Consider the following 27,392-nt stretch of genomic DNA (forward strand, 5'->3'; position numbering starts at 1 on the left):
GCCTTGCTCAGGAGCCCAACAGGGTAGGATTCCTCTGCCAGCTGCGGGATTTGAACCAGTAACCTTCTAGCCACAGGCACAGATCCTTAGCCACAGAGCCACCTCGCCGCCGTACTGTAGGGGGTGCTGTCTTTCTGATGAGACGTTAAACCGAGGTCCTGACTCTCAGTGGTCATTGAAGATCCCCAGGCATTTCTTGATAAGAGTAGGGAGTTATCCAGGTGTCCGGGCCAAATTTCCCCCCCTCGGCCTTTACCGTGGCCTAAAAATTGTCCCCATGTATGATTGGCTTGCACTTGCCCTGTGATGGACTGGCACCCCATCCAGGGTGTACCCTGCCTTGCGCTCGATGCTTACCGGTTAGGCTCCGGCTTCCCACGACACTGTATGGTATAAAGCGGTTCGGCAAATGACGTGACATATTCATCAGGTTTATCTAGATGCTTGCAACGCTCATCTTGAGTTTTTTCGGAGAGTACCATAGAAGGGATATTGTAATCTAAGCCGGTTTTACATTGGCCACGACCGTTGTGAGACGTGCAGCTTTCTGAGAAGAGGGAGAAGGTTGAGATGGCGAAACCACACTCCTTTTTTTTTTTGCTCCACATTTTAATATAGTATGACTACTGTACCTAAAACCAGCTCCGAGCAAGTAATTGACTTGCGTTACAGTTCCCTCCGCCTCAATGATGAGCGAACGTTGACATGCAACTTGTGCAAAAAGTACTAGTGGTGCTAGCAGTCTTAGCTAAGATTAGCCGTGTCTATAGTGGTCTGGAATGTAAAAAGTAGAAACAGAGCTCGGTTTCTACTTTTTCAGCAATAAAAAAAGTAATAAAGCCATAAAAGCAATAAAAAAAGCAATAATATTTTTCAGCAATATTAGTCTGCTGATCTGAAACATACACATATCTCCTGGCCAAATTTCCCATTGGCCCTTACCAATCATGGCCTCCTTATAATCCCTATCTATGAATTGGCTTCATCACTCTGCTCTCCTCCCCACTGATAGCTAATGTGGGGTGAGCGTTCTGGCGCACTATGGCTGCCGTCGCATCATCCAGGTGGGGGTACACATTGGTGGTGGTGGAGGGGAGTCCCCATTACCTGTAAAGCGCTTTGAGTGGAGTGTCCAGAAAAGCGCTCTATAAGTGTAAGCAATTATTATTATTATCTCATACACAGAGAATAGTGTCTGCTGTGGAGGGTCGGTGTTAAAATACCCACGACTACAGCGGGATAATCTGGATCTTTGTAGCTTCCCTTTCACCGCTCTCTTGCGTACTGCCTCGAGTGCAACACTTCTTGTTGTCTTGTGCTGTCGTTGCAGCCGAAAAAGGGGTTCCCGATGACGCCGACAAAGCCAGGAGGCAGAACTCCGGAAAAGCGGAAAAGGTGCCCGCGGCGGAGCGCCTCAGGCCCCTAGGGGCCTCCGCGGAGGAGGAGGTCACCGAGAGTGCGCCCCGAGACGCTGGGAGGATGAAGTCCGCGGCGGAGCGCCCCGTCCAGCTCATTATGAAACCCCAGCCTGCAGGCCAGAGCGGAGAGGAAGAGCCACAAGGGCCAGCACAGACTCTGCCCCCTACTGCATAACAGCCAGTACGAGGGCACCAAGAGCTCTTGGTTCTCTGGTCCTTACGCATCCGTTTGGCTCAGGGATGTGCAGTAGTTGGCAAACTGGTTCATTTTATTAGTTTTAGGATCGGAAATGTTCTGCCTGAAGAGACCAGGATTTGGTCTGGATTTTAGCCTGGATGCCAAAGCATCCCCAATGTGCAATACCTATTGTGTTTGTTTGACTTCAAGGGTGTTTTTCATTGCAAAATCACCCAAGAACTTCAAAGACAGTGGGGTTTTTCATGTTTAAGAGATTGCGAAATAGGACTCCTGAAGACTGAGCCAAACAAAATGTTCGATTTTAAGCCTTAGTTATCATCACTTGTATTTTAATGACCGCGCCATTGGATGAATTTGTTTCTTTTGTGACATCAGTCAGGAGTGTTTTTTTTTTTCTCAAAACAGTGATATTTTCCTGGTTAAGAATATTAAGTAGGGATTTCAGTGACAGTTTTCTTAAACAGGTCTTAACAAATTGTGTGTGACACAGTGTAGGTTATTTCTTTAATAAAGACTTTATTTTATAGCCTTTATATTTTAGCGTACAGCAGGGGCTCAGTTTTTTTACAACACAACACGCGTTCACACACAAATACAGAATGAAACAGCTACAGTGGTTATTATTACTTGGTATCCAAAAACTGGAGTGTGGTCAACCTCTTCATTCGAATGTTGTTTCTCTTTGTTTAAAAAAAGAAACACCAGAGTGAAAGTAAAAGAAAAGTCTCATCTTTTTCATCTTGATTTGGACGATTTTGAGCACAATCTCTGATTTATGGCTTTTCATTATGCTGTTAAAAGTAGTAAAATCATTTGGGTACATAGTTTCTCTTCACCAGAATAATTTGTTAACACTTACAAATGATTTGGTATGGACAAGTCTTCATCCTGATTCATCCTGTATCCTGTGCATTTTTGTTATTTATTACACAAGCATGGTATATGTGCTACTGTATTCTTGTGCATTGTTTATCTTTTGTTGATTATATTGTAATGTGAATGTGTTATTGTTTAATGCTTGGCATACAGCATAGTTTGTTAAAAAAAAATTGTAAACAGTTAATGATATAAATGTAATGATAATGATATAAATGTTTTTTGTACATACAACACCTGTGTTTTGTACACCATGCTTGACATCACGGTGTCATTTATGTATATGATGTTAATGAAAAATGTAGACAGCCGTGTTTGACTTTTAAAGGTGTGATATCAAAGATAAAAATGCTGTTTTTTATGCCAGTGACTTCTAGAGAAAAACAACATATTTTGTCATTTATGGTTGGTCTTAAAGATGAATGTTTTAATGAATAGATTGTGCCTTGCAGTATTAGAAACCATGCACTTTAATATGTAAAATGTCATGAACTTTAATATGTACTGTAGGACCACGCCTAGTGAGCACTCACACACAGCTCTCCAACTCAACTACTTTCAAATACCATACAGTACATATATCAGTGGAAGCTATCAAATATTGCACCACTTCAGGTTTACGTTAATTTAATCAGAAAAACACTGAAAAGCACTTTAATAGTTTGAAATTATTCATAAAAGTTGCCCTTACCTGGTGAAATCCAGACATTTATTTGCAGTGCACTGATCACAAGAACAAGAATTACTGTACATTATTAACAGAGAGAAGTACTGTAGGAAATCCACTGGCTGCAGAAAGAATGAAACAATAATGTTTTTTAAATGATTTCAAACCAGAAAATTATGAATTTGTTTTAAAAGATTAATTTTTCCTTAAATTTTGTCACTAATTGTTTCATAGGAATGTGGACATAGGAAGGTGAATAGTGTGGATCTCTAGTGATAGAAAGGGTCATAAGAAGGCAGGTTAAGGGAGAAAGCAGCATAGCAACATCAAATGACTAATGAGTGGAAGCTCTTAAGCTCTCAAGCTAAGCTAAATTTTAAATGGTAATATTTATCGCTGCCACTGGTTATGTATTCATACAACCTTTACTATGATGAGCAATGTATTACATTGTTTTCTGTAAATTTGAAAAATAATTCCTAAAATAATCAGAGGGGATGTATTATTGTTTAATGAGTTGAAACCTGAATCCTTATGAAGGAACAAAAACATGTTTTGCACAAACATATTAGATAAAATGTATACATTGAAAACTAAAAATCTTTTTTATATATAATAAAATAACTGTTCAACTGACAGCTTGGGTGTATTTTTTTCCCTAAATATGCCATGTCTACTCAATATGTTGTATTTATTAATAATGAAATATAAAAACAGTATTTAACAAATGTAATATTCCATTTGTGGCACACAGTAGCAATGCAATCAGCAGTAATACAAAGATCACTAAATGTATACAGTACTTACATAAAGGACCATATTATTATTAAGCAATTCCATCTGGTAAAATATTTTCCTGACATGATATACAGTACATGCATTTTCATCAGTACATTCTGTATTTATGTACAGCAAATAGTATACTGTATATACTATATCAGAGAAACAAGTAAAGGTTTATCCCATGCTGAAAAGAGAAGATAAAAAATACAACGTTTCAGCTGTGGAGTCTTCCTCAGGTGTCAACTACAGCATATCAGTACGTTTTCCAAGATTGCACGCAGCAAATCTTTGAAATAAGAGTAGCCGAAATATGTATCCGCCTGAATATTAACTATGTTGTGATAATATCTCTCTTATCAGGAATATAAAGATTATGTTTATAATGCACGAGGATAACAATATAGATATGAAAGAATATGACAATGAATTATGGCACCAGGTTTGGGAGGTTGATCTCTGCTTCGGTCGAATGATTGCAAATACTGTAGGAAGTTATTGGTATTGTTGTTCATTGTTGATGTCAAAATTGGGACTACATTAAAATAACGTAACTTAGCAATCATGAAGTTGCAGAATTGTCAAGCATCATCTCAATAAGATATTCGTATTGTAAGAGGGCTTTTTTATCGTTGGCAAAGTTTCAAGCGTAGCCTAATTTCTTCTGAAAATGGAAACTAAAAAGTGATGAAGCTATTTGTTGCCGGTTTCCAACGCTAGGCTCCGCAGCTGGTCCATAGTAAAAGGGCACATTCTTGCGGCTGGACTGGTTTGTCTCTCCGCGGCTGCCGTACTTGGCGAAGGTCTGTGGCTGAGACGGAGAAGAACTATGGCGGCCGTGGCCCTCCGCTGCCGTCCTGCAGGTGTCCTTTCCAGGTTTTCATGTAAGTCTTCTTCTATTCCCACCTCTGGAACGGTAATGGCCACAGATACCCAGAATAAGAGAAACAGATTTTGAAGGAACATCCTAATAATCCGGTAAAAATGCTTCGAAAACTGATGCACAGGCCGGTAGCTTAGCCTGCCAAATGACCCTCTTGTTTTCTGTGTGACCTACACAACTACCAAACAAATAGCACGCAGCGATCGCATTTAAAACTTCTAGAAACGATATTATTTGGACAGTATTTATTTGTATGCATTTATACACTGACATTTTGTCAGCTTTATTGCATTGAACGAAAGGTGACATGACTCGCAGTGCAGTACTGTACAAAAGGACATGCGAACGTCTGCAGTGGCTGATGCAGTCTATCCGTGGTCGAATATAAAGATGCAGTGTGTTTTATTTCTTCTTATACCGAGCCCGTTTTTCTCCAGGCGCTGGATGTCCAGCTGTGATATCAGCTGTCTCTATTGTGGTGCAGCAACGGAAAATCCACCATGCAGTCATCCCCCGTGGCAAAGGGGGGCGCTCTTCCTTCAGTGGAATAGCCGCAACAGTGTTTGGAGCCACGGGCTTTCTCGGCAGATATGTGGTCAATCGGCTCGGTAAGTTAATGTAGCAAATGTTTCTCCTGTGAGGAAGTTCCTCCGTTAGCCAGTTCTGGCGTTCAATAATTCAAGTGTCTCAGCACCTCAGAGCATTGCATCACATTAGACGATGCTCTGAGGTGCTGTTCTGTGAGATGTATCTGTGAGAGGCTATAGGTCCACCAAGCTGGCTTCTGTTTTGACACAGACAAACATGAACATTATTGTGCTAACATCTTAAACAATCGTACCTTGGTTCATGCAAATATTTTGAAATATAGACTGCTGCTAATGCTGTCAGGCCAGCTCCTTTATTTCAGGTCAGTTATTGTGAAATGAATTATGCTGTTTTCACTGCTAAGTTAGAGATGTCTCTCTCCTCCAGAGTGCCATGACTTCTTAGTGAGCACACCTGAGCTTTCTGTCTGTTTTTTTTTTCTCTAAAATGAATGCCATCTGTGACTCCTCCATGTTTGTGGGGTCTTAAAGTGAAAGGAACTTTTGGGAAGAGTTTTACATAAGAATGTACGGCTGTAAAAGAGAGTGGCCATTTTTCTTTGTCCTTAGTTTTGTATTTATGTGAATCTAAAACTGTCCATCCACTCCCTAAAAAAACCCACAATTTGGGCCTCACCCACCAAGCTGAAAAACCTGTTCCAGACACCCACAACTCTTTGCGTAAAAACGCGTTTGCCTTTCTCAATTTTAAATAAACGTTCCAATTGTGATCATCTAGCCTTGCTTCTGACCATGTGGCTGTGGCTGGAAGGTTGCCAGTTCAAATCCCGTGGCTGGCAGAGGAATCCTACTCCATTGGGCCCCTGAACAAGGCCCTTAACCCCAGCGGCTCCATGGGCGCCATATAAATGGCTGACCCTGCGCTCTGACTCCAAGCTTCTCTCTCCCCGTCTGTATTCCTGTGCGAAAAGATAAATTCCTAATGCAAGAAATTGTATATAGCTTATTATTATTGGTAATCTTCAGTATTCTTGGTGGGTGAGAGTCAGGCTTGTTTGTTTACTTGCACGAAGTGAGTATTTTTTGTGACGTTACCGAATTACCCATTTGTGATTGTATTGTGTGATTTGTATTATAAATCCCATTTGTGATTTTATCACTTATTAGTCGTATTATGAGGTGGGGTTTCGAGGAAAAAAACTACCTTGAAAAGTTGTGCTCGTCTCTTGATCTTGGAAAAAATGCATGTACTGTATGCAAACATACATGTTAAATAACATGTATAAAATAGCAAATATGAAGTAAAATGTTAAAATACTTACTCAGAAACTGAGAAGCACTGACATGATTGCTAAAATGGGGGGGGGGGGGAATAGAGGTAAATGTTTAAAGCCAGAAATAAAAAAGAAAGAATGAAATATCATTAATTCCCTTATCGTTATTGCTATCGTTAATGCACTATTAAGTGCAGTACTTCCTTTCCCAGAAAGTAGTTCGGTTTTTCCTGGTGCTTGATGTCCTGTGCTGTGATTTTCAGGGCGTGTCGGATCCCAGATTGTCATTCCTCATCGCTGTGACCAGTATGACATCATGTACCTGAGACCCATGGGAGATCTTGGACAAATCATTTTCCTGGTATTCTCTTCTAGACCAGTCATATTACTGTTCACAGTAATTGTTTGGAGAGATATGACTAATTTTTGGCATGTCAACATCTAGTCGTATTTGCACTTTTGGTGCAAAGGGGGGTTGTAGAAGACACAGTACAGGCTTGTGTAAAATATTCATTTTATGTTTATTATAAAATTATCCATAATTATTGTATTGTTCTTGGTGAATTCATATATTGGCCAAGTTCTCAAAAAAAGAATGGATGAATGAAAGTAAATTGCCAGCACATCTAAAGATGCATCTGGTCATAAATCATTTAAACATCAAAGACTCGCACTTTCCAACTGAAAAAGGCTGATTTCACAAGGCGGGGTAAAGATTTTATGTGCCGGCACAGCATCTTTTAAACATTTGCCTTTTAGTTTTTGTTTGATGTCTGCGATGAGTACAAGTTATCTGTTGCAATTGCAAAGCATCAAACAATTCAAAATAGTGGGATTAGTAAAGCAAATATTTGTGTTTTATATCATTAGTGTTCCTTTTGAAACTTGTTGGACTGTACTACCTACAGCCTTATTAGATAGTGTTAGTCATATCAAATCCTGGTTATAGACAGATTGTTGACCTGTCGTTTATCAAGGTATTGATTCATGTTTAAAGTAGCCTAATACTGGTCATTTTCATCTAGGCTTTGTAAGTACATTTGTAGTCATGGTTGCTATTTAATATTTTGAAGTAGATTGTCCTCAGTTGCTTTTGTTCCCTCTGCAATAGCTAGAAACCTAGATAATGAGGTCAGTATTATGGCTAAAGATGCATTAGTATGTGTGCTTAGTATGCTAGCCCAGAAATTGTGAAGAGTGCCATTTGTTAATAGACTACTTTTATAAGTGATCAAGGCAGGTTTCTTTATACGGACTGCATGCATTGATGCTGCAAAATTCCTCCACAGGAGTGGGACGCCAGAGACAAGGAGTCCATCAGACGTGCTCTAGCGCACTCCAATGTGGTCATCAATCTCGTTGGAAGGGAATGGGAGACGAGGTAATTCAGTTTTTTCCTCACAAAAAGACAGGTTAACCTCATCTCTCGCTCATTTTCCTAAGGACAGTGATGGGCTTTTCTCCTTGAAGTTGAGCAAAATTTCCTTAAAAAAAACATACATTTAAGATTGGTCAGTAGCAGTTTTTTTTACCATATAAGGCAGGAGGCGCTCACCCTGCGGTCCATGTGGGTCCTAATGCCCCAGTATAGTGACGGGGACACTATACTGTAAACAGGTGCCGTCCTTCAGATGAGACGTAAAACCGAGGTCCTGACTCTCTGTGGTCATAAAAAATCCCAGGGCGTTTCTCGAAAAGAGTAGGGGTGTAACCCCGGCGTCCTGGCCAAATTTCCCATTGGCCCTTACCAATCATGGCCTCCTAATAATCCCCCTCTATGAATTGGCTTCATTACTCTGCTCTCCTCCCCACTGATAGCTGATGTGTGGTGAGCGTTCTGGCGCACTATGGCTGCCGTCACATCATCCAGGTGGGGCTGCACATTGGTGGTGGTGGAGGGGAGTCCTCATTACCTGTAAAGCGCTTTGAGTGGAGTGTCCAGAAAAGGACAAAATCAGGACACAAAACCTTCTTTAGAAGGGCTTTTATTGAACTGACTCTTGTGTCCCTTTGATTTCCTGCACCATTCCAAAAGTTAATTGTAATTGTGTAATTCTCCTGTCTCCTCTCATTGTGTTTTTTTTTTCCAGTAATGAGCTTTTTGAAGCCACTTTTAAAGGCACTATATAAGATAGTATTATAAAATGTCAGTATTTTTTTAATACATTATTATATTTTTATTGCGTTATAAGGATATAATGTTCAATATTGTTCACGGAACAAAGCATAGCACACAGTCTTCCATAGAATGTGGATTGGGAAATACTTCCCTGGTTCTTGCCTGTCTGTTTAAGATTCTGCCCTCCCGGTTTTGAAAATTCATAATGGGCTTTGACGGCATGATTGTTTTCTTGTCTTGAAAAATATACCTTGTGCCTAGTCCTTGATTTATCTTAAATCTTCCTAATTCTCTCCCTTTATTTAATTCTCCATAAAGGCATTTTAGCTTTGAGGACGTCTACGTGAACATCCCGAAACAGATCGCCAAGGCTGCCCGAGAAGCTGGTATCGAAAAGTTTATCCACATGTCTCACCTCAACGCTGACATCCGCAGCCCCTCCAGATATCTGAGGACAAAGGTGTGTGATGTGTCTGAATGCTTCCGTTCACAGTGTGTACCCAAACGTTACAAAATCTGATAACTTACTCCTACTGGAAGATTGGTGGAGGACGGTGGAGCATGGTTATGTGACAAAATACTGTGATACTGTGAAATACCTTGAGATGCATCTGCGGTATACTATATGTTGTTTTATATATTGGTTAATACTGAAAAGCTCTCTTTTTTGTTTTTAATTTTGTTTTTGTTTTAAGGTTTGCAAAAGCAGTATGTTTCCCCTAGACAGACTGATCTTTGCTTACTCCTGTGTTGTCAAAATCTTTTAATGTCAAAAACCATCAGGGCACATCAAGGTGATGTGCTCTTTAGTGTTCAGTTAACTATATTTTATAATATTGGCTCAATAGGCTGTTGGAGAAGCAGTTGTGAGAGAAGAGTTCCCTGATGCAATAATTATGAAGCCATCTGAACTGTTTGGGAGAGAGGACCGATTTTTCAACCATTTTGCAAGTAAGTATTTTGTTTCTGCCAATAATTTTTGTTTCTGCCAAGTTTTTAATTGTTGTATCTTGTGAGTTAAAAAATGTAGCTTTTATCACCTGTTGTTCCTGTGATTTTACATGTTCTTGCATTAAATCATTTGGTTTGTATTGTGGGGTTGTCATTTAGAGCAATCAAATTAGATAAAACTGAAGTTCTTGGTATTTAGATAGCATAACAATAACTTAAGTATGTAATAAGTGTAGAAATAAAAATGAACTTTGTACACCCAATTGGAAAAAAATGTATTTGTTTTATACTTCTATCAATTATTTGTATGCCTTGAAACTTGAGATTTACTTCATTTTACGAAACTGATGGCAAACCCGGACAAGCCGACATTAGACAAGGTGGCAGATCTTTTATTACTTGTGAATCAAAGGATTTGGGTAAAAAATAAGACAATCTCTGATGACATTTCTTAAAACATAATGGAAGTGTACACCTGCTCTCCCAATTTCTTTTCTTTGGAAATATTTAGGACTAATTTTATGGCAGGGATTGACCAGGGGAAGGAGCTGTGTGTTAACCGTACGATCCCGTGAACCAAAATGCTCTTTCTGATCATGGAGATATCTCGACGTCATATCACCTGCGTGTGTAAATGGCGAATATTGAAAACCCTTATTGAACATGTTTCTTACACCTTCTGTATGATTTCTCTTAACAGACATGCGCTGGTTTGGCAAGGCAATACCACTCATTGCTAGGGGGAAGAAGACCGTGAAGCAGCCCGTTTACGTAGGTCTTTTTATCCAGTTGGTCTTTTTTGGTACCTGCCTATAAAATGGGAGGTTTTACAGCCATTGAAATGTTTCTCCTGTTCAGGTTGCGGATGTAGCCAAGGCCATTGTCAGTGCGATTAAGGACCCCGACTCCAATGGAAAAACCTACGCTCTTGTTGGGTAGGATCCAGCTCTAGTGTGCATCTTATACACTTGATTTAAAAAGAAAAACCTTTGAAAGAAAACAGGAGAAAAAGAAAGCTGTGTGGAAATGCAGATTTGTACAGATATCCAGCCTACAGGTTGGAAAGCTCGTCTGAAACCCAGCTCTTTTCCTTATTTTAAATTTCTGAAAGCTCCTGAAAAGAAGTCGTAATCTGCAAGTTATTAATATGCAACAAAAACGAATAAAAACTGATCTTTTTACCAGTTTGAAACAAATTTTCGGTTACGTTTTTTAATATGGAGTGGCAACTTTTTTGTAACTTCACAGGGACCCGTGGGAAGTGAAGCAACTTTCCTTTTGCTGGGAAGTTCATTTTTCCGGCTAGACCCTTGTATGCAAGATTGTAAATATTGATAGTTCAAAATGGCTTGCGATAGCGGCCAAATATTACTTTGACCCTGTCAAATTTCTTGAAAATTAGTAATACCGTGTTTATACAGAATGTTTATTCTTGATAATGCTGTAGGAAGCAAAGTATTGCGAAAGTCATACTGTAACAATATTAGTTTTCCAGCATGTGGCCTTGTTCGGGATATAAGAGTTAACACCTATTATTTTACAGCCCCAACAGATACCTTCTTCATGACCTGGTGGAATACGTGTATGCTGTGGCCCACAGGCCTTTTGTATGCTACCCAATGCCACGTCCTTTATATCAGTAAGTAAAACCCTTTTAACTTACTTATCACGAAATTCCCTTTCTTCACACTTTAGACCGGCCACTAGGGTGTGCACGTGACCTGCTTTCTCAAATTCCCCGGCAGTTCCAGTTGGAGGAATACGGTTTTAATTTTTTTTTCATTGAGCTTAAAATACCTCCTCAACTGAGTCGTAACCAACATTTTTAGTTTTGTTTTCACAGGATGACCTAAGAGTGAGAATAGCTCGAATAAGAAATTTGTCAGAAAGAGCGAATTAACAAATTGTCCTGCTTTGGCAGGGACAGTTGTGTGTACAGTAAGAGATAAGATAAGATCACTTTATTGGCCCTATAAAAATTTTTTTTGCGTTAGGAATTTGTCTTTGTCGCATACCCCAGCTTGCTCTCCATGAGACCCACAGGCACACAGGGGGGGAGAGAGAAGCTTGGGGGTCTGAGCGCAGGGTCAGCCATTTATACGGCACCACTGGAGCAGTTGGGGTTAAGGGCCTTGCTCAGGGGTCCAACGCAGTAGGATTCCTCTGCCGGCTGCAGGATTTGAACCGGCAACCTTCCAGCCACAAGCACAGATCCTTAGCCACAGAGCCACCGCTGACAGTTTGAGCAGAAATTTAGACGTTTGCAAGTTTAGCTGTAAACAGTTTATAAGACCAGGAAGTTTTAGTGATGAAGTGGGAATCTTGCATTTTCTAAAAAAAACACTGTGTTCATCTAGGACTCGTAAGAATCCTATTCTTATGCCTTTTTAACTCCGGTCTTGATTATTGTTATTATTAAATGTAGTACATAATCAGAATGAACTGGAGCATTTATATGGTGTCTGGCTTAATCTAAATTTTGAACCACAGGTTGAAATTATGCTGCCTACAATTTAACCAGATGTTTATTTAATATGTTTGTGTTCCGGAAAAAAAGTCATATTTCGCTGCATTGTGTAAGTTCTAATTTATGACAAAAGCAACAGTGTACAATAATGTGTTGTGCAGTATATGATGTAAGCCAGAATGCCATTTATACACATAACTTCAAGTTCCCCATATATTGGTTTGTCTTTTTATATGAGTTTATTTACATCTTGTCATTCCTTCTTGAGTAACAGCACTGTGTGCTAGTACACTCAAGCAATGTTTTTGGTCTGAAAAATATATTTTTTCCTCGCCACCAAGTCAGGTGAACTACAATCTTTGTTAATAGAATTGAGTAATATAGTCATATGTAATAAAGACTAAAGAGTATTTATAAGAACTGCACAATAGGCTGTATAATTCATATGAGACACTCCAAACAAACTGGCATCTCTTTAGAGATGAGAAAAGGCCAAAATAAAAAAAAGAGTGGCACCCTTGTTAATTTATTGATGGCGCTTAAAAAGAGCTAAAGTTTAACTGGCCGAAAAAACTGCTACCGAGCAAGTTGTGAAATGCATTGAGAAAAACCACCAGCATTCATTTGAAAGAGCTATGAGGAAATTTTACAAACAGGGGTGTTTGTTTTGCGGGAGCTGTTACAGACATGGTTTTTCTACTTTCTGTTATCAGCTGGAGAAGGTGTGGAAGCTTGCAATAATAAAACACTAAAAGTACTGTATAGGTTTCTTACCATTTTCATTTTTGTCATCGTTTCATCTTAAGGAAGAATGTGTATGGTTGAACAAGATCCTGATGACATTTAGTACCCTGTATTTTATTCTTATTTTCCCAAGTGAAGCTGAGAGTAAGATCTGGTTGCAGGGAGTGCTGTGTTTTTTTTAATTTACATTTAGAATGGCCAGTTTTTTCTTTTGTTATACCTACCCAATTTGGAATGGCCAATGGTGTTTTTTCATGTCTCGGCCACACATAGCAGCACAGCAGGAAGTAAATACTCTAACCGTACTCCAATTAAGGGTAAACACAATTTTGACTCTTACAACCCACTTGAGTGCAATATGCTTTGTGATGTGTTATACTGTACATGTGCAATAGAGGGATGTGCAATGTTTTTCTTATTTTTTGTAATAGAATCATGTGCGATGTTTTTCTTTTCTTTTTTTTTTGTTTGCATTCTATTTAAATGTACAGGAGTGCTTCGTGTCCATAAATTTCCCTCAGAGGACAATAAAATCTTATCTTCTAAATTACGCCCCATCACGGTCCTGGTCACAGTTGTCTAGTGACATGACCAGTCACTAGTCACTAGCACAGTGTACACTCAGGCAAAGGACTTTACCAGCTGCAGAGGACATTGATTGACATTGACCTTATAAGTCTGCAGCAGATCACAGTTCCTTTTTTATTTTTTTTTCCATTAGTCACTCTGTTTTGCCTGTTATGCTGACTACCACCATAACCTTTTCCAGCAATGCAGGCTACGCTTCACAGCCTAGGTGTGTCAGTGTCAAACATGGGTCATATTTCTAGCCAGTGGGGAATCACACAGTTGGTAGAGCACCATGCACTAACCTGGGATAGGACTGTGATGTGATTAGTAGGCCCCCGCACCTGTAGGATTTTCATTTAATTTCAAATACTACTAAATACATCTATCTTCTGTTGTTTCTGCGATTTCTTATTTGATAAGTTTGTTCTTTGTAATATTGGTTAATTTGACCTTAAAAATGTGATATATAGCTTGGTGTCTCATATTTCATACCTGTTCTGCGTTTTCAGTAAAAAAAAATAATTACCAGAAAAGCACATGTACTGAAATAATACTGATTTTGGTATGTGACGTTTTCTCTTTATTGTCAATTTAAATTTAATAAACAGGCAATGTTTTAAGGGGAAAAAGGAAGAGTAGTTACTAGTTACACACTCCATTTTTATTTCAAATGTTTTAGTTTTCTAAAATCGGGCCTAGTGTCAGTATGTGTGTGTGCCCTGCATTGGACTGGCGTCCCGTCCAGGGTGTACCCTGCCTTGCTCCTGTTGCTTGCTGGGATAGACTCCAGGTTCCCCCAAGACACTGTACTGGGATAAAGCTTCGAAGATGGGTGGATGATTGGGTTTTAGAGTAGATATATGGATTAAATTACAATTCTGTCCTGCATAGACATAGGGTTATTTTTAGAAGTTGGATTTCAGGCACACATACAAATAAGAGTGCTCGCAAATATGCCGGTGAATTTGTAATAAAAGTTCTTAATCGATCCAGCAAACCAGTATGTTTTTTTGAAAAAAATGTTTTTATTTCCCCTCAACACCATTTCACATGTAGACCTTTTTTTTCTTTTCAAGTTTGGTTGCAGGATTTTTTGAGCTCAGTCCCTTTGAGCCATGGACGACTCGGGACAAAGCAGACAGGGTACGTATCGCACAGTTTTGGTTGCATTCTTCAGTAATGGACACGGCACAACGGAAAGGCAATTTTTCACTCTAAAAAATATATACGGTATTCTCCTACCGTAAACCAAGCACACAAATATTGAAATAAAAGCTAAAATCTAAAGCCTGGATTTGCTTTGGGTCCATCATGGTGCACAAGGTCAGATCACAAACGCAAACGTGTTTGATAGTTATCATCATGTCTCAGTATCCAGATTTATTAGACAGTGTCCCGATGTGCACACTTGTGGTCTTGCACCCTTCGAATGTGCAAGTCTGCGAGGACTTGGGGTGTCGCATTTCTAAAATTGTGTTTCACAAGGGTGCTCACGAGCAACCCCAACGCGCCCTTCTCTGAAGTCCGCATCGGAGCAGACTTCGCTGAACAGGATCGCCCCCACTATCTTGCAGAATGGTGGATGTTTCATTTTCATTTTTCATTGTTATCAAAGCAAAGAGATTGCTGTGGAGAATAAAATATTCATGTGTTAGTGAGATTGTACTTTTTTACAGTTTTAAAACTCACAATATTATGATGTAAAAACAAAATTTCATTAGGCTCCTTTAGACTCATAATGCGGCCATGTCCCAGTAAGTCCCTACCCCTTCCTCCAAGTCTGCGCTTCTGTGAATGTAGCGCAAGTATGGACTTCAAGTATTCAAAGAGCCATTGTTATAAAAAGGGTAATGGGACACCCTCCATTAGTTAAATCAGTGTTGTGCATTTACCATGCTAACATAATAGCAGGCTTGTGGTTCTAAGGCAAGTCACAACAAATTTTCAACATTTTTTTTTCCAAATTTACTGTTTCTGTTTGCCCTGATTATAATTGATTTGAATAGTCATAGTTTCTGATTTTTAGACCTACTTTTATTTTCAGTGTGAATGTGTCATTCCAGCACACACTCCTTCTGAGAAAGCTCCGCTGAGGATAAATGTGAGCTCCAGAATGTTTGGCTTACTTAGCTAGGAATTGGGATGGTTTAATTGAAAGGTACCCCTAATGTCAACCTTTATTTCCTCTTAATGAGCTCCAAGATTAACAACACACTATAGAAACAGGGCTCACCAGTTTTGACCTCTGAGAGACGTTCTGTATGACCAGCTTTTGATTTTTGCCCCATCTGTGCCATTTTAACTGAAGTCCTCTGGTCCGTCTTGCAGTTTCACACGACGGACATGAAGTTCCCCGCCTTGCCAGGCTTAGAGGACCTGGGCATCGTGCCAACGCCCGTGGAACAGAAGGCTATAGAAGTCCTGCGCCGTCACCGTAGGTACCGCTGGCTGGAGGCGGAACTGGGAGAGACCAAACCAGCCAAGACTGTCAACTTCTGAAGTCGCACTGAAGCCATTGTCGTGGTTTGATATCCATTTTACCGCAGAGAATCAAAGTGTCCGTGTTGCATTTTCTGTATATAAAAATCTAAAATAATGAATAAAAGCTCTTTAAAACCTATACAAAACAGTAGCGATTTATTTGTCATTTACAATGTAGTTTTTAGATGGTTTATTGTTAGACAAGCAATTAAACCGATGCAGACCTGACTTCGGCTCCTGTGATAAGTTATAAGATGAGCTCAAGGGTCTCTATGAGTCGTGGGTTTTATGACAAATGGGGACGGAAATAATCTGTCCAATATATTGCTAAAGTTGTCTGGCCAAATTGCCAGAGAGCGTGTATCTGTGGTTACTAACTGGGTAAGTCTTGATATGAAAGTACTTGGATTATGCATTTCTCCCGAAGCTGATTGATTTATCGTTGGCTGGCTTGAGGATTTGTGAGTCTGTACAAGCTACTTTCCACTTTTGCTTTACAAATTCATATGTCTAAGAAGACATTAATGAAGATTTAATGTAAGAGAAGGAATAAGCACTGCTAATGCTGGTGATGAAGATGGGAAATATTAACAGCTTTGGGGGAGGGGGGTAGCATTTGTGTTCAGTTTAAAATCTCATTTCTAGCAACAGCAATTGAACTTTAAACGATGCATGCTACAGACCGTATTGCATATTATTAGAAGAAACTTACTGTATTGAGTTTCTATCAGTAGTAATGCTGTACAAAATCTTTAAATTCAGTTTTTACCTTATTTTTAATATACTGTACTAATTTCCAATGTCTCTATTGGGCTCCCGATATAAATGATGGGAAAATATTAAAATGCTGCTTGATTTTCTGCATCAAAACCAAGGCAGCAAAGCTTCCACACATTGGTCTGTTTAATTTATTACTTTGAATTGTTTCACATATATATCTACAGACACTAAAGCCCCTTCTTTCAATTTAGGATGGTGATGTGTGATTCACTGCTGGTTATTTCTAATAACAGTGATCTGATATCTAAATCGATTACCCTTGTGATCAGACACACACAGTGGCTTAGAAAGTATTCACCCCCTGGGATTTTTCATGTATTATTCTCTTAATATGGAATCACAATGTGTTTAATTTGTTTTTTTTTACAATTGATCAAAACAAAACACTGCATCATATCAAAGTGAAAACTAAATTCTCCCTCCTAAATTAATTAGAAATGCAATACAGAAAATAACTAATTGCATGCGTAGGTATTCACCCACCTCAAGTCAGTATTGGTCAGAAATTACCCCCATGAGTCTTTTGATAAGTCTTATGTGGACATTCTTTTCATTCTTCTTTGCAAAAATTGCTGAAGCTCCCTCAAGTTGGACTGGGACCATTGGTAAGCAGCAGTTTTCAACTCCTACATCAGATTCTTGTCTGGGCCACTCCAAGACATTGACCTTTTTGTTTTTAAGCTACTCCAGCCTGGCTTTGGCTGTATGTTTTGGGTCAAGATCTCCTTGGAATCTCCTCACAAGTCTCAGATCTCGGTACTTTACTGCATCTATTTTCCCTTCTGACTTCACAAGCCGTCCTGCCCCTGATGCTGCAAATCATCCTCAAAGCATGATGCTGCCCCCCCACCATGCTCCACGGTAGGGATGGCGATCTCAAATGATGTGCAGTGATACACTTGCTCCGATCGTAGCGCTTAGTGTTGAGGCAGAAAAGGTCCATTTTGATCTGTCAGACCATAAAATTGTCTTCCACTTGGTCTTGGAGTTTCCTACATGACTTCTGGCAAAAAGTATTTGATGTTTTTTTCAACCAATGCCTTTGTTTTGCCACTCTCCCGTGCAGCACTCCAGCAATCGTTGTTGTACAAACAGGCTAAGGATCTGCGCCTGTGGCTGGAAGGTTGCCGGTTCGTATCCCGTGGCCGGGAGAGGAATCCTACTCCGTTGGGCCCCTGAGCAAGGCCCTTAACCCCAACTGCTCCAGGGGCGCTGTATAAATGGCTGACCCTGCGCTCTTACCCCAAACTTCTCTCCTTGTCTGTGTGTCTCATGGAGAGCAAGTTGGGGTATGTGAAAAGACATACCTAATACAAGAAATTGTATATGGCCAATAAAGTGATCTTATCTCAAGCGAGGAAGACTGTAATTCCTTTAGGTCTCTCACTGGCCTTTCTGACTAGTGCTCTTCTCGCCCAGACACTAGGGTTTTGCAAATGCCCTTGTTTGTACACATTCACAGTTGTTCCATATTTTGTCCAGGCGTTTATGGTGGACTTTACTGTGCTTTTCAATGCCTTGGAAATTTTCTTATACCCTTTGCCCAGCTGATGATTTTCAAAAACCCTATGAACCATCTTAATATCTTAATTGCACACAGGTCGACTCCATTCAACTAATTACTTGTTTTCTCAAGTTAATTGGTTACTGAGGCGTGTCATGACAAAGGGGGCAATAGCATGTGCAATCGGTTATTTCCTGTTTTATATTTATAGGTAATTTAGGAGGATCGATAGAATTTTATTTTCACTTAAATACATTATGATTCCATATTGTAAGAAAGAAAATGTGAAAAAGTCCGAGGCTGAATACTTTTGATGGGCTCTGTAAATCTTTGAAGACTTTCCTGGAAGACACTATGAATGGCGTACTGTACGGTTTAGCATTGGACATTGTTATAAGTGTTGCTGACGTTATTCGCAGGTCTGCCCAGACCTGAGGGCATGCGGAAATGTTCCTCTAGTACTGTAGGTGTGAGAGTTGCCAGACACTTAAAAGACACACCTTTACAGCACTAAATGGGGACTGACCTTCTGAAACGGTTCTTGTAAATACCTACCAGGATGTTAGGCAATTGGTCATATACTGCATTGTTTATGCAAATATTCCTTTGCAGGATGTACTGTGGATATTTGACTTAGATTACAGAGATTACTGGGTTTCCACTGTGCAGTGTTCAGTTCATTTAAAAGCCTTGTTCCATTTCAATTTTCTCATTTTGTACTGGCTCTCTGCTGCATTCATTTTGTTGGCCCCCCTTTTGTGTGTATTGTTGGTTATATTCTTATGAATGGTCCTTGCCGAAGATCTTACTTACTGAGATCTCCACATTGCCGATATATTTTTTGAATAATGCTATTCCACAGAGGGTTTAGGGTTGCCATACAGCTCTGGGGTCAATGGCTTTATTCCAAATTGGGTTGTCTTTTGTGTGGAGATCACACGTGCTGTCCAGGTTATAGTCCCATTCCAATCTCTCAGCACAAGACGGGTGAACATGCTGCACAAGTGACGTTCAGGCACATCTTCTGTAGCTGTGGCTACTGACTGCTGTACTGTGTGCTGGCTTTTTGTACTCTTGACACACTCGGCGTGTCTTCTGACTTTCACCAGTGATGTTATAACCCATAGGACTTCAGAAAACAGGTTATTTGATGTGAGCAAAAAAGTACAAACCACTATGTACTTCAGTTAGAGCACAATGTAGTGTGTTTCCTGTAATTTCTTTCTTTCACATCTTTAGATGTGGATTAAGAATGAGATAACAGAAAACGAATGGATCTCACTTTACTAATACTATCTAAAAAACATCAAAAACTACAATGGAGCACCAGACTGAGCATTCAATTCAATTCAATTTATTTTTATATAGTGCTTTTCACAACAAGGTTGCCCGATACTGTATGACCAATCACTTGGAACCTTCTGGAGGAATTCCTACCAGTTACCTACCTAGTTACCTACAGCAAACAGCACTAGTAAACTATTGACCTACAGCAAACAACACTAGTAAACTCTTGGCAGGTTCACAATTCTGGTTTTGTGATCTTTCTGTCACTTCTGAGCTTTGGGGAAGTCCCCCTTGAACATATGTACTGTATTTACAATTCATTCAGAAAGAAGTCAACAGTTCCATGTGGGAAATAAAGTCCCAATTTCATAGAACAAAAGCTTTTTAAAGAAACACTTCATTTATATCGTGCTAACCTTAACTTCCATTACAAAACCATCTTGCATAACACGTTCTATTATTTAATCGATGACTGGATTAATTTAGCTTCTGCTGATGTTTTGTTTGTATGTACTATTAAAAAATAATTTTAAAAATTATTCTATCAGCTTCAGGGTGAGTGTGAGATCCTAACATACTGCGCAAAAGATCCTAAAGTACTACAATCCATACGCGCAATTTCAGTTTGATGTTCTTTATTAAAAAAAGTAAAATGCTGACTGTGTTAGATCTAACTCAAGAATACTTTGCAACAACGGGAGACTCAAATGTGAGATCTACCTGTGGATCTGAATATTGCTCTGTAGCAGGAATATTTTGGTGACCTTCGGATTGTGTGCTCAGGCACTGTATATCCTGTGTACTCTCACAAAACTATTGGCCATGTCTCTCTACATCAGAGAAAGCAATGCTGTGCCATCACCAGTACTTCACTTACGCTGTAAGCAGTACATCTGCTGTAGCTAAGGCTGCCAATGACACTGGTGCAATCCCACATTAATATTCAATTCAATTCAATTTATTTTTAGATAGCGCCTTTCACAACACGGTTGCCCCAAGGCAAGTGACCATACATGTTGTGAATACAGAGCACAAAAACCAGAAAACAGCGGAGGAGAGGAACCAAAAACTCCTTAGTAAGGAGAAAAAAAACCTCTAGGGGTCCAAAGTCAACTGGCTACCCAACCCCTTTGGGCATGCTAACATTATACAATTTTTAAAAAAAGGAAAAAATGAATAAAGGTATTAATCCATCCGTCATGTCTTCTGTATGTCAGTACTCCATGCAGATCTCTGTAGACCAGCAAAATCCTACTAATCAAGTGAGATGGGCCTACTGTACTGTGTAGTCAGATTTCACCGATGTGTTCTGCTCTGTCTGCTTCTATTCTTTCTGTTGATATGTAATGAGATCAATGAGAGAAGACAATCATGCTTGTTTTGCAAAATTATTCATGATCGTGGAGTTGCTGAACTATGGAGTGAGCAATTCTAAAAGATCTAGCGAGTGTAGTTGTTTTTCATTTTCAAATGATTTTCACTGCAAAATCTGGACAATGTGACCCTCTTTTTTGGGGGAATTTAGGATACCCAATTCTTTCCAGTTTCTCATGTAGCAAGGGTGAATAAATAAAGTGTGGGAAGATACCACAGACCCAACCACCTTTGAGCCACTCAACTTTTTAACACATCACAGGCAACACAGCTCTGTACTTGATCCACCAATGACTGGGGACATATCCCTTACTGACCACACTGAGCCTACAAGCAATTTTGTGCAGGCCATCCTGACAGACTAAGTAAGAAGAGCAGAGCTGTACCTTGTACTACAGATCAATCAAAGGGGAGGTCCAAATGTGATGGCTTGGGCAAGATCTTCCAGTCACAACAGGAGTCCACTTTTAGTGATTGATAGTAATCTCCCTGCAAATCTACATTAATCAAGTCCTGGGACCTCATTTGCTGCCCTTCCTGTGAGCGCAACAGTTTTCTTGGAAGAGGAGAATGTGACAGTTACATTATGGATGCCTTAACTGCCAAATTTGAGCCCTGTTCAACCTTTGTGGGACAAACCAAAGCCAGCAGCTATATCATCCTGCAGCTCGCAGCTGACACCCCAATGAAGCTCAGCAGGTGTGAGCCTAGCCAGTATCTGGGTGGGAGACCTCTTGGGAAAGACAAAGGAAACTGCTGGAAGAGGTGTTAGTTGGGTCAGTAGGGGGTGCTCACCCTGCAGTCTGTGTGGATCCTAATGCCCCAGTATAGTGACGGGGACACTATACTGTAAAAAGGCGCTGTCCTTTGGATTAGATATAAAACTGAGGTCCTGACTCACTGTTATCATTAAAAACCCCAGGGCGTTTCTCGGAAAGAGTAGGGGTGTTACCCTGGTGTACTGGCGAAATTTCCCTTTACCAATCATGGCCTCCTAATAATCCCCAACTATGAACTGGCTTCATTACTCTGTTCTCCTCCCCTCTGATAGCTGGTGTGTGGTGAGCGCACTGGTGTAGTATCCAGGTGGATGCTGCACATTGGTGGTGGTGGAGGGGAGTCTCCATTACCTGTAAAGCGCTTTGAGTGGAGTGTCCAGAAAAGCCCTATATAAGTGTAAGCAATTAAACTTGGAAGGATGTGTGTCATCTAGGGGTCAGAAACCGAGGCTTTATGAGAAGACATGGACATGAGACCACAAGGGTGTCTGTTGAAGACACTGAGTGTTCAGTTTTATGGTGACTAAATAGAATGGGACTCTGGTGGACTAATTATTTGTTAATTGCATGGAGTTAACAATAAAAATATGGTAGGGGTGACAGCAGCCAAGTTCACTTTCACCTCAGCTCCAATAATGTTTAATCATTCCTGACATACTGTAATTTCCGAAAGAAGTAAATAAATATAAGTACTATATCTAGCTTTTTAATCTTCAGCTGAAACCAAATTCAGCCGTTTTTTTTAATCCCACTTTTGTAGCCACCCTTTAGATCACCCCTCACTCTTCTTCAGACAAGCAGGTTAAGCCAAACCCTACAACGAATAAACATTTTGATACATTTAATTCTTGAGTTGTTGATATTCCTCGTGAAATGCCAAGTTGGTGTATTTCAAGTCTTTACAACACAGTAAAGGGCTGAACTGGCACTTGGGTTATGGTTAAGTGCTTGTCCAAGCAGCATTATTATGAAAGAGAGCAAATTTCCTGTGTTGTGTGAATACTGCACTATTGACTTTTTGTACATCTTGCTGGCCACCTGCACTTGTAAAGGAAATACAGCTTCGACTGTTTGCTCTTTAATCCTGGGTTTGACTTGGTCATGAACTTTTAGAGAGTGGGATACGCCTAGGCCTGCCTAAAACAAAGAAGGAGTGTTATTTAAGACGGAGGAGAGGTGGCACATTTTACACCAAGGATTTACACAATTAACACAGACAAACTGTGGGAGAAAACCCAAATACTTGGAAAAAACCCAACACGGAAACAGGGAGAGCCCACAAACACCGCAGCGCAGACACACCAGTCTGGAATTGTACTCAGGCTTTAAGACCTGTAAGGTAGTAGCACTAACTAATATAACATCCAGATTTGAGTTCAGATATTCTTGGTAATTTCATAAACCGGTGATTAAAGAAACTCAGCATGTTGAGCATCAAACAATTTTGGGAGTTTGCAACAACAATGTTATTCATGCCAATATATTTGTGACGAAGCGTCTTTCAGGACCCTATGCAGACGGACGAATCCGGAGGGGAGTGAAACAAACATGGGGAAAGACGACTGGGATCGGGGCTGGAAGAAGAACAGGGGGGCGTGTCCACAGTACGCTGGTGCTCTAGGGCGCGTGATCCAAGGCAAACAAGTCCAAAGGGAGTCTGTAGGGAAATCCAGTGTAGGCAAAAGTCCAGAGCCGGGTAATCCAATCCAAGACAGACATGATAGAAGTTAAAAGCCGGAGCGGGATCCGGCAAAGGGTTGGGGGAATAAAAAAGGGGGGTAACAGAGCCAGGCGCTCCCAGCCCCGGACCCAGATGGTCAGGACGCCGTTGCGAAGCCTATGCCACTGGGCCACTCCTGGACGTGCTGGTAGGCGGGCTTCTGGGCGTCCATCTTCCAAAGCTGAGCCTGGAATGGTGGGAGCGTCTGGCTTTTGTAGGGAAGGGCAGGAACAGGAGGCAGGTGCAAAAAATCAAGAGAAACAAGAAAGAGCCGGAGCGTTCTTAAGAGGAGGGGCTTACGATTGTGGCAATATTGGTTTCCTTCACAAAATACCTAGAGAATGACTTGGATTTACCAGTACCTAAACACTGTATAGGAAGAAGGGCATTGCCTTGTTTTTAACTTCTCGTATGTTGCTATATGTTATGATATGTTATGTTGATATGGCCACCAGCCATATCACTCTGCAACTTACAACTGGCAACCCACTCAGCTCAGCAGGTGTGAGCCTGGTCAGTACCTGGATGGGAGACCTCCTGGGAAAAACTAAGGTTGCTGCTGGAAGAGGTGTTAGTGGGGCCAGCAGGGGGCGCTCACCCTCCAGTCCGTGTGGGTCCTAATGCCCCAGTATAGTGAGGGCGACACTATACTGTAAACAGGCGCCATCCTTCGGATGAGACATAAAACCAGGGTCCTGACTCTCTGTGGTCATGAAAAATCCCAGGGCATTTCTTGAAAAGAGTAGGGGTGTAACCCCAGTGTCCTGGCCAAATTTCCCATTGGCCCTTATCAATCATGGCCTCCTAATAATCCCTATCCATGAATTGGCTTCATTACTCTGCTCTCCTCCCCGCTGATGTGGGGTGAGCATTCTGGCGCACTATGGCTGCTGTCGCATCATGCAGGTGGATGCTGCACATTGGTGGTGGTGGAGGGGAGTCCCCATTACCTGTAAAGCGCTTTGAGTGGAGTGTCCAGAAAAGCGCTATATAAGTGTAAGCAATTATTATTATTATTGTTATGTGTAAGGTAATTAAGAATTATTAGAAATAAGAATCAGGGGACAGGGATCTCAATTTGAAAGGCTTAATTAGAACTAGCAAACAGAGAAAAGAACATTAGTAGATCAGGTACTGAAGAAATGAGTTTCTCAGATGTCTTTAGTAATTGAGCAGCTCTATAGAGACAAATTACAATTTGTTCTCAATGAACCTATTAGTTAAATTTAGTGAAAACAATAATATTATTGTTGCATGTATCTAGCAGGTAAACTTAGTGTAATTGGCCTCATAAGAAATATTTAGTATTTTTCAGGTTTGTTCATTTAGGCGCAGAAGTATGAAAATATTTGATCAAATCCTCTAATGGGAGGAAACAGATTGAGGCAGTTTGACAAAATAAGCATCTACTGATTAAGAGGAATATGAAAACTTCCAAGTCCTGCATGACAATTACTGTTGGACACTGTATGATCCAAACACAGGGCATATGTGAGCTGACAAATTTGACTTAACATGTACCACCGTTAACTTCATCCTAGCTGTGCCATTCTGTCCTCAAACACAAACACTCCAATGTCAGATATGTTTTAAAAATAATTTAATGGCAATATGCGACATTTGAGACCTATTGGAAATAGTCATTAAAAATTACTTAAAACACAAGGTGATTAACACTAGCCCTTTATAATATCCATAGTGCTGAATATAATTCAATGAACAATGACAATGTTACTCTTGCTTAATGGACTGCAGCTGAGAAGCACAGGGATCCAAGAGGTGGTATCTTTTTGCTGAGTGGTTCTTCTGCTCTCCTGTAGATATAAATCTTGAACCCGGGACTTACCATAGTGCATCTCTCTGTTTCCCACCACCTCATCTACACTCCTGCAGCGACTTCCTGGCTCAGTCCTCACAATATTGAGAGAGAGGGTGTGGTTCAAATTACGCCAAATATACACTGCATGTCTCATCTCTTGTATTTATTAAGATCTCCTGTAATTGGGTTAAGCCTGTTGTTGATGTTAGAGATTATCTCGAGCCCACTTACTACTCTGCAAAATGCCCCTTGTATAATGTACTATACATTTGTTTTCATATACAGTATGAGCCGTTTGATTTAGTTTTGATTGTGTGTGTTAGCTTGCCATTCTGCGCTCATATTGTAATTCCTCTAAATTATGAGCCATCTCAGTGAGATACACCTCCTATTATTAGATGAGAGATGCTAGCCTGACTGTAGAAAATAAGCCCTGTGGGTTTGCGTGCTGTACTCTTTGTGTCATTTAATACCACAGGAGGACAAATCTACCTGTACATACAGTATATTGAAAAGTTTCATATTGAGAAAATTGGAGAAAAAGCCAGTTGTGAAGTTCCAAATATATTTATCTAAAAGGTGGAAGTCTGAGAAAACAAGAACACCGAGAAATAATCATAGAAAACTGAGCAGAATTAGCATTGAGGTGTGTAGAAAAAAACATTGGAAAATCTTACGCTGTCCTGTACTTCAGTCCAGAGTTATAATAATAATAATAATAATTGCTTACACTTATATAGCACAACCACCTGGATGATGCGACAGCAGCCATAGTGCGCCAGAACGCTCACCACACATCAGCTATCAGTGGGGAGGAGAGCAGAGTGATGTAGCCAATTCATAGATGGGGATTATTAGGAGGCCATGATTGGAAAGGGCCAATGGGAAATTTGGCCAAGACGCCAGGGTTACACCCCTACTCTTTACAAGAAACACCCTGGCATTTTGAATGACCAGAGAGAGTCAGGACCTCAGTTTTACGTCTCATTCAAAGGACGGCGCCCGTTTTTACAGTTTAGTGTCCCCATCACTATACTGGGGCATTAGGACCCACATGGACCACAGGGTGAGCGCCCCCTGCTGGCCTCACTAACACCTCTTCCAGCAGCAACCTTAGTTTTTCCCAGGAGGTCTCCCATCCAGGTACTGACCAGGCTCACACCTGCTGAGCTTCAGTGGGTTACCAGTTGTGAGTTGCAGAGTGATATGGCTGCTGGAGTTGATACAGAGGCCAGGATGAATTGAGCTTGTGCACTGAAACACAAAAAAACATGTAGACATTACACTCAAATACTGCAATGAACAAAAGATGCCCACAGCCAGCTACAGTGTACAAGCAAATGGACTGTACTTCACAAGTCCTCAAAACAACACACTGTAGCCCAACAGCAAAGAGTGAATGTTAATTGTTGGGGGAAAAAAAACAGAGCCTTAAAAATTTGATTTCTCTTCATATTCTCTACATCCCATTCCCTCCCATTAATGTATTTCATTGTACCGTACTGAAAATATACATTCTCCATATCCTTTTTTATTCAGAATGACTGATGATGGTGGGTTCCCTTTAGGATGCTGAAGTCTTGATCACTCCATCTTGCATCATGTCCTGCATATATTCCTGTTTCACCACAATGTAATTATTTTAGAAGTATCTTAATCTTATGTATTTTAGAGTCAACAATAGGTAAACGAACCATGTGACAAATTTGATGTTTTTCGGCATTATATTCAGATTTTACATCCTGGAAAGACAATATAAGAATCTAGAGCAGGTGTCACAAATTCCTTGAGCATCTAATATTTTTGTTTCATTAGAATATACTTTGTATCGCAAATTACTTATGTAATCACCTGCTGAATTAGGGGGCTTGAAACCTTAATATTTTTTTCTATATTAAAAAGATCCAAGGCTAGAAAGAATTTAAAAAAAATGTACAAGAATCTGAAATCTCCTTCTATAGATAAGTATCATGGTATTTCAAGTTTTTTTTTTCCTGTTAACTTGGTGCAAGCCTATACTATATGTGAAAAAAAAATGTAACTAAAAGAAAGAAAATGAACTGTAACATGATGTTGAAATACAGGTTAGAAACTCTACGAGAGAGATAAAAGCAATATATTGCAATAGGAGCTCAAACCAATATTAAGAGGT

General features: G+C 40.1%; 2 protein-coding genes across 2 annotated transcripts in view; both read left to right on the forward strand.

The window, feature by feature from the left end:
- The window catches only part of dyrk4 (dual specificity tyrosine phosphorylation regulated kinase 4), a 30,887-nt gene extending 27,154 nt beyond the window's left edge, over nucleotides 1-3,733 (forward strand). The window contains exon 14 of the mRNA XM_088924371.1: nucleotides 1,331-3,733. Within this exon, the coding sequence (XP_088780497.1) occupies nucleotides 1,331-1,593 (263 nt within the window). The 3' untranslated portion in view covers nucleotides 1,594-3,733. The remainder of the gene's footprint in view (nucleotides 1-1,330) is intronic.
- Nucleotides 3,734-4,709: 976 nt separating this feature from the next.
- Nucleotides 4,710-16,123, forward strand: ndufa9a (NADH:ubiquinone oxidoreductase subunit A9a). Its single transcript, XM_088923148.1, has 11 exons — nucleotides 4,710-4,824; nucleotides 5,261-5,431; nucleotides 6,909-7,006; nucleotides 7,935-8,026; nucleotides 9,083-9,224; nucleotides 9,613-9,715; nucleotides 10,416-10,486; nucleotides 10,574-10,650; nucleotides 11,259-11,354; nucleotides 14,573-14,639; nucleotides 15,825-16,123. Exons 1-11 carry the CDS (start codon nucleotides 4,770-4,772, stop codon nucleotides 15,993-15,995), a joined length of 1,143 nt encoding a protein of 380 aa, XP_088779274.1. The 5' UTR covers nucleotides 4,710-4,769; the 3' UTR covers nucleotides 15,996-16,123.
- Nucleotides 16,124-27,392: the final 11,269 nt, after the last annotated feature.

This window comes from Atractosteus spatula, chromosome 8 (genome assembly GCF_055471065.1).
Source record: "Atractosteus spatula isolate fAtrSpa1 chromosome 8, fAtrSpa1.hap1, whole genome shotgun sequence".
Lineage (NCBI taxonomy): Eukaryota > Metazoa > Chordata > Actinopteri > Semionotiformes > Lepisosteidae > Atractosteus > Atractosteus spatula.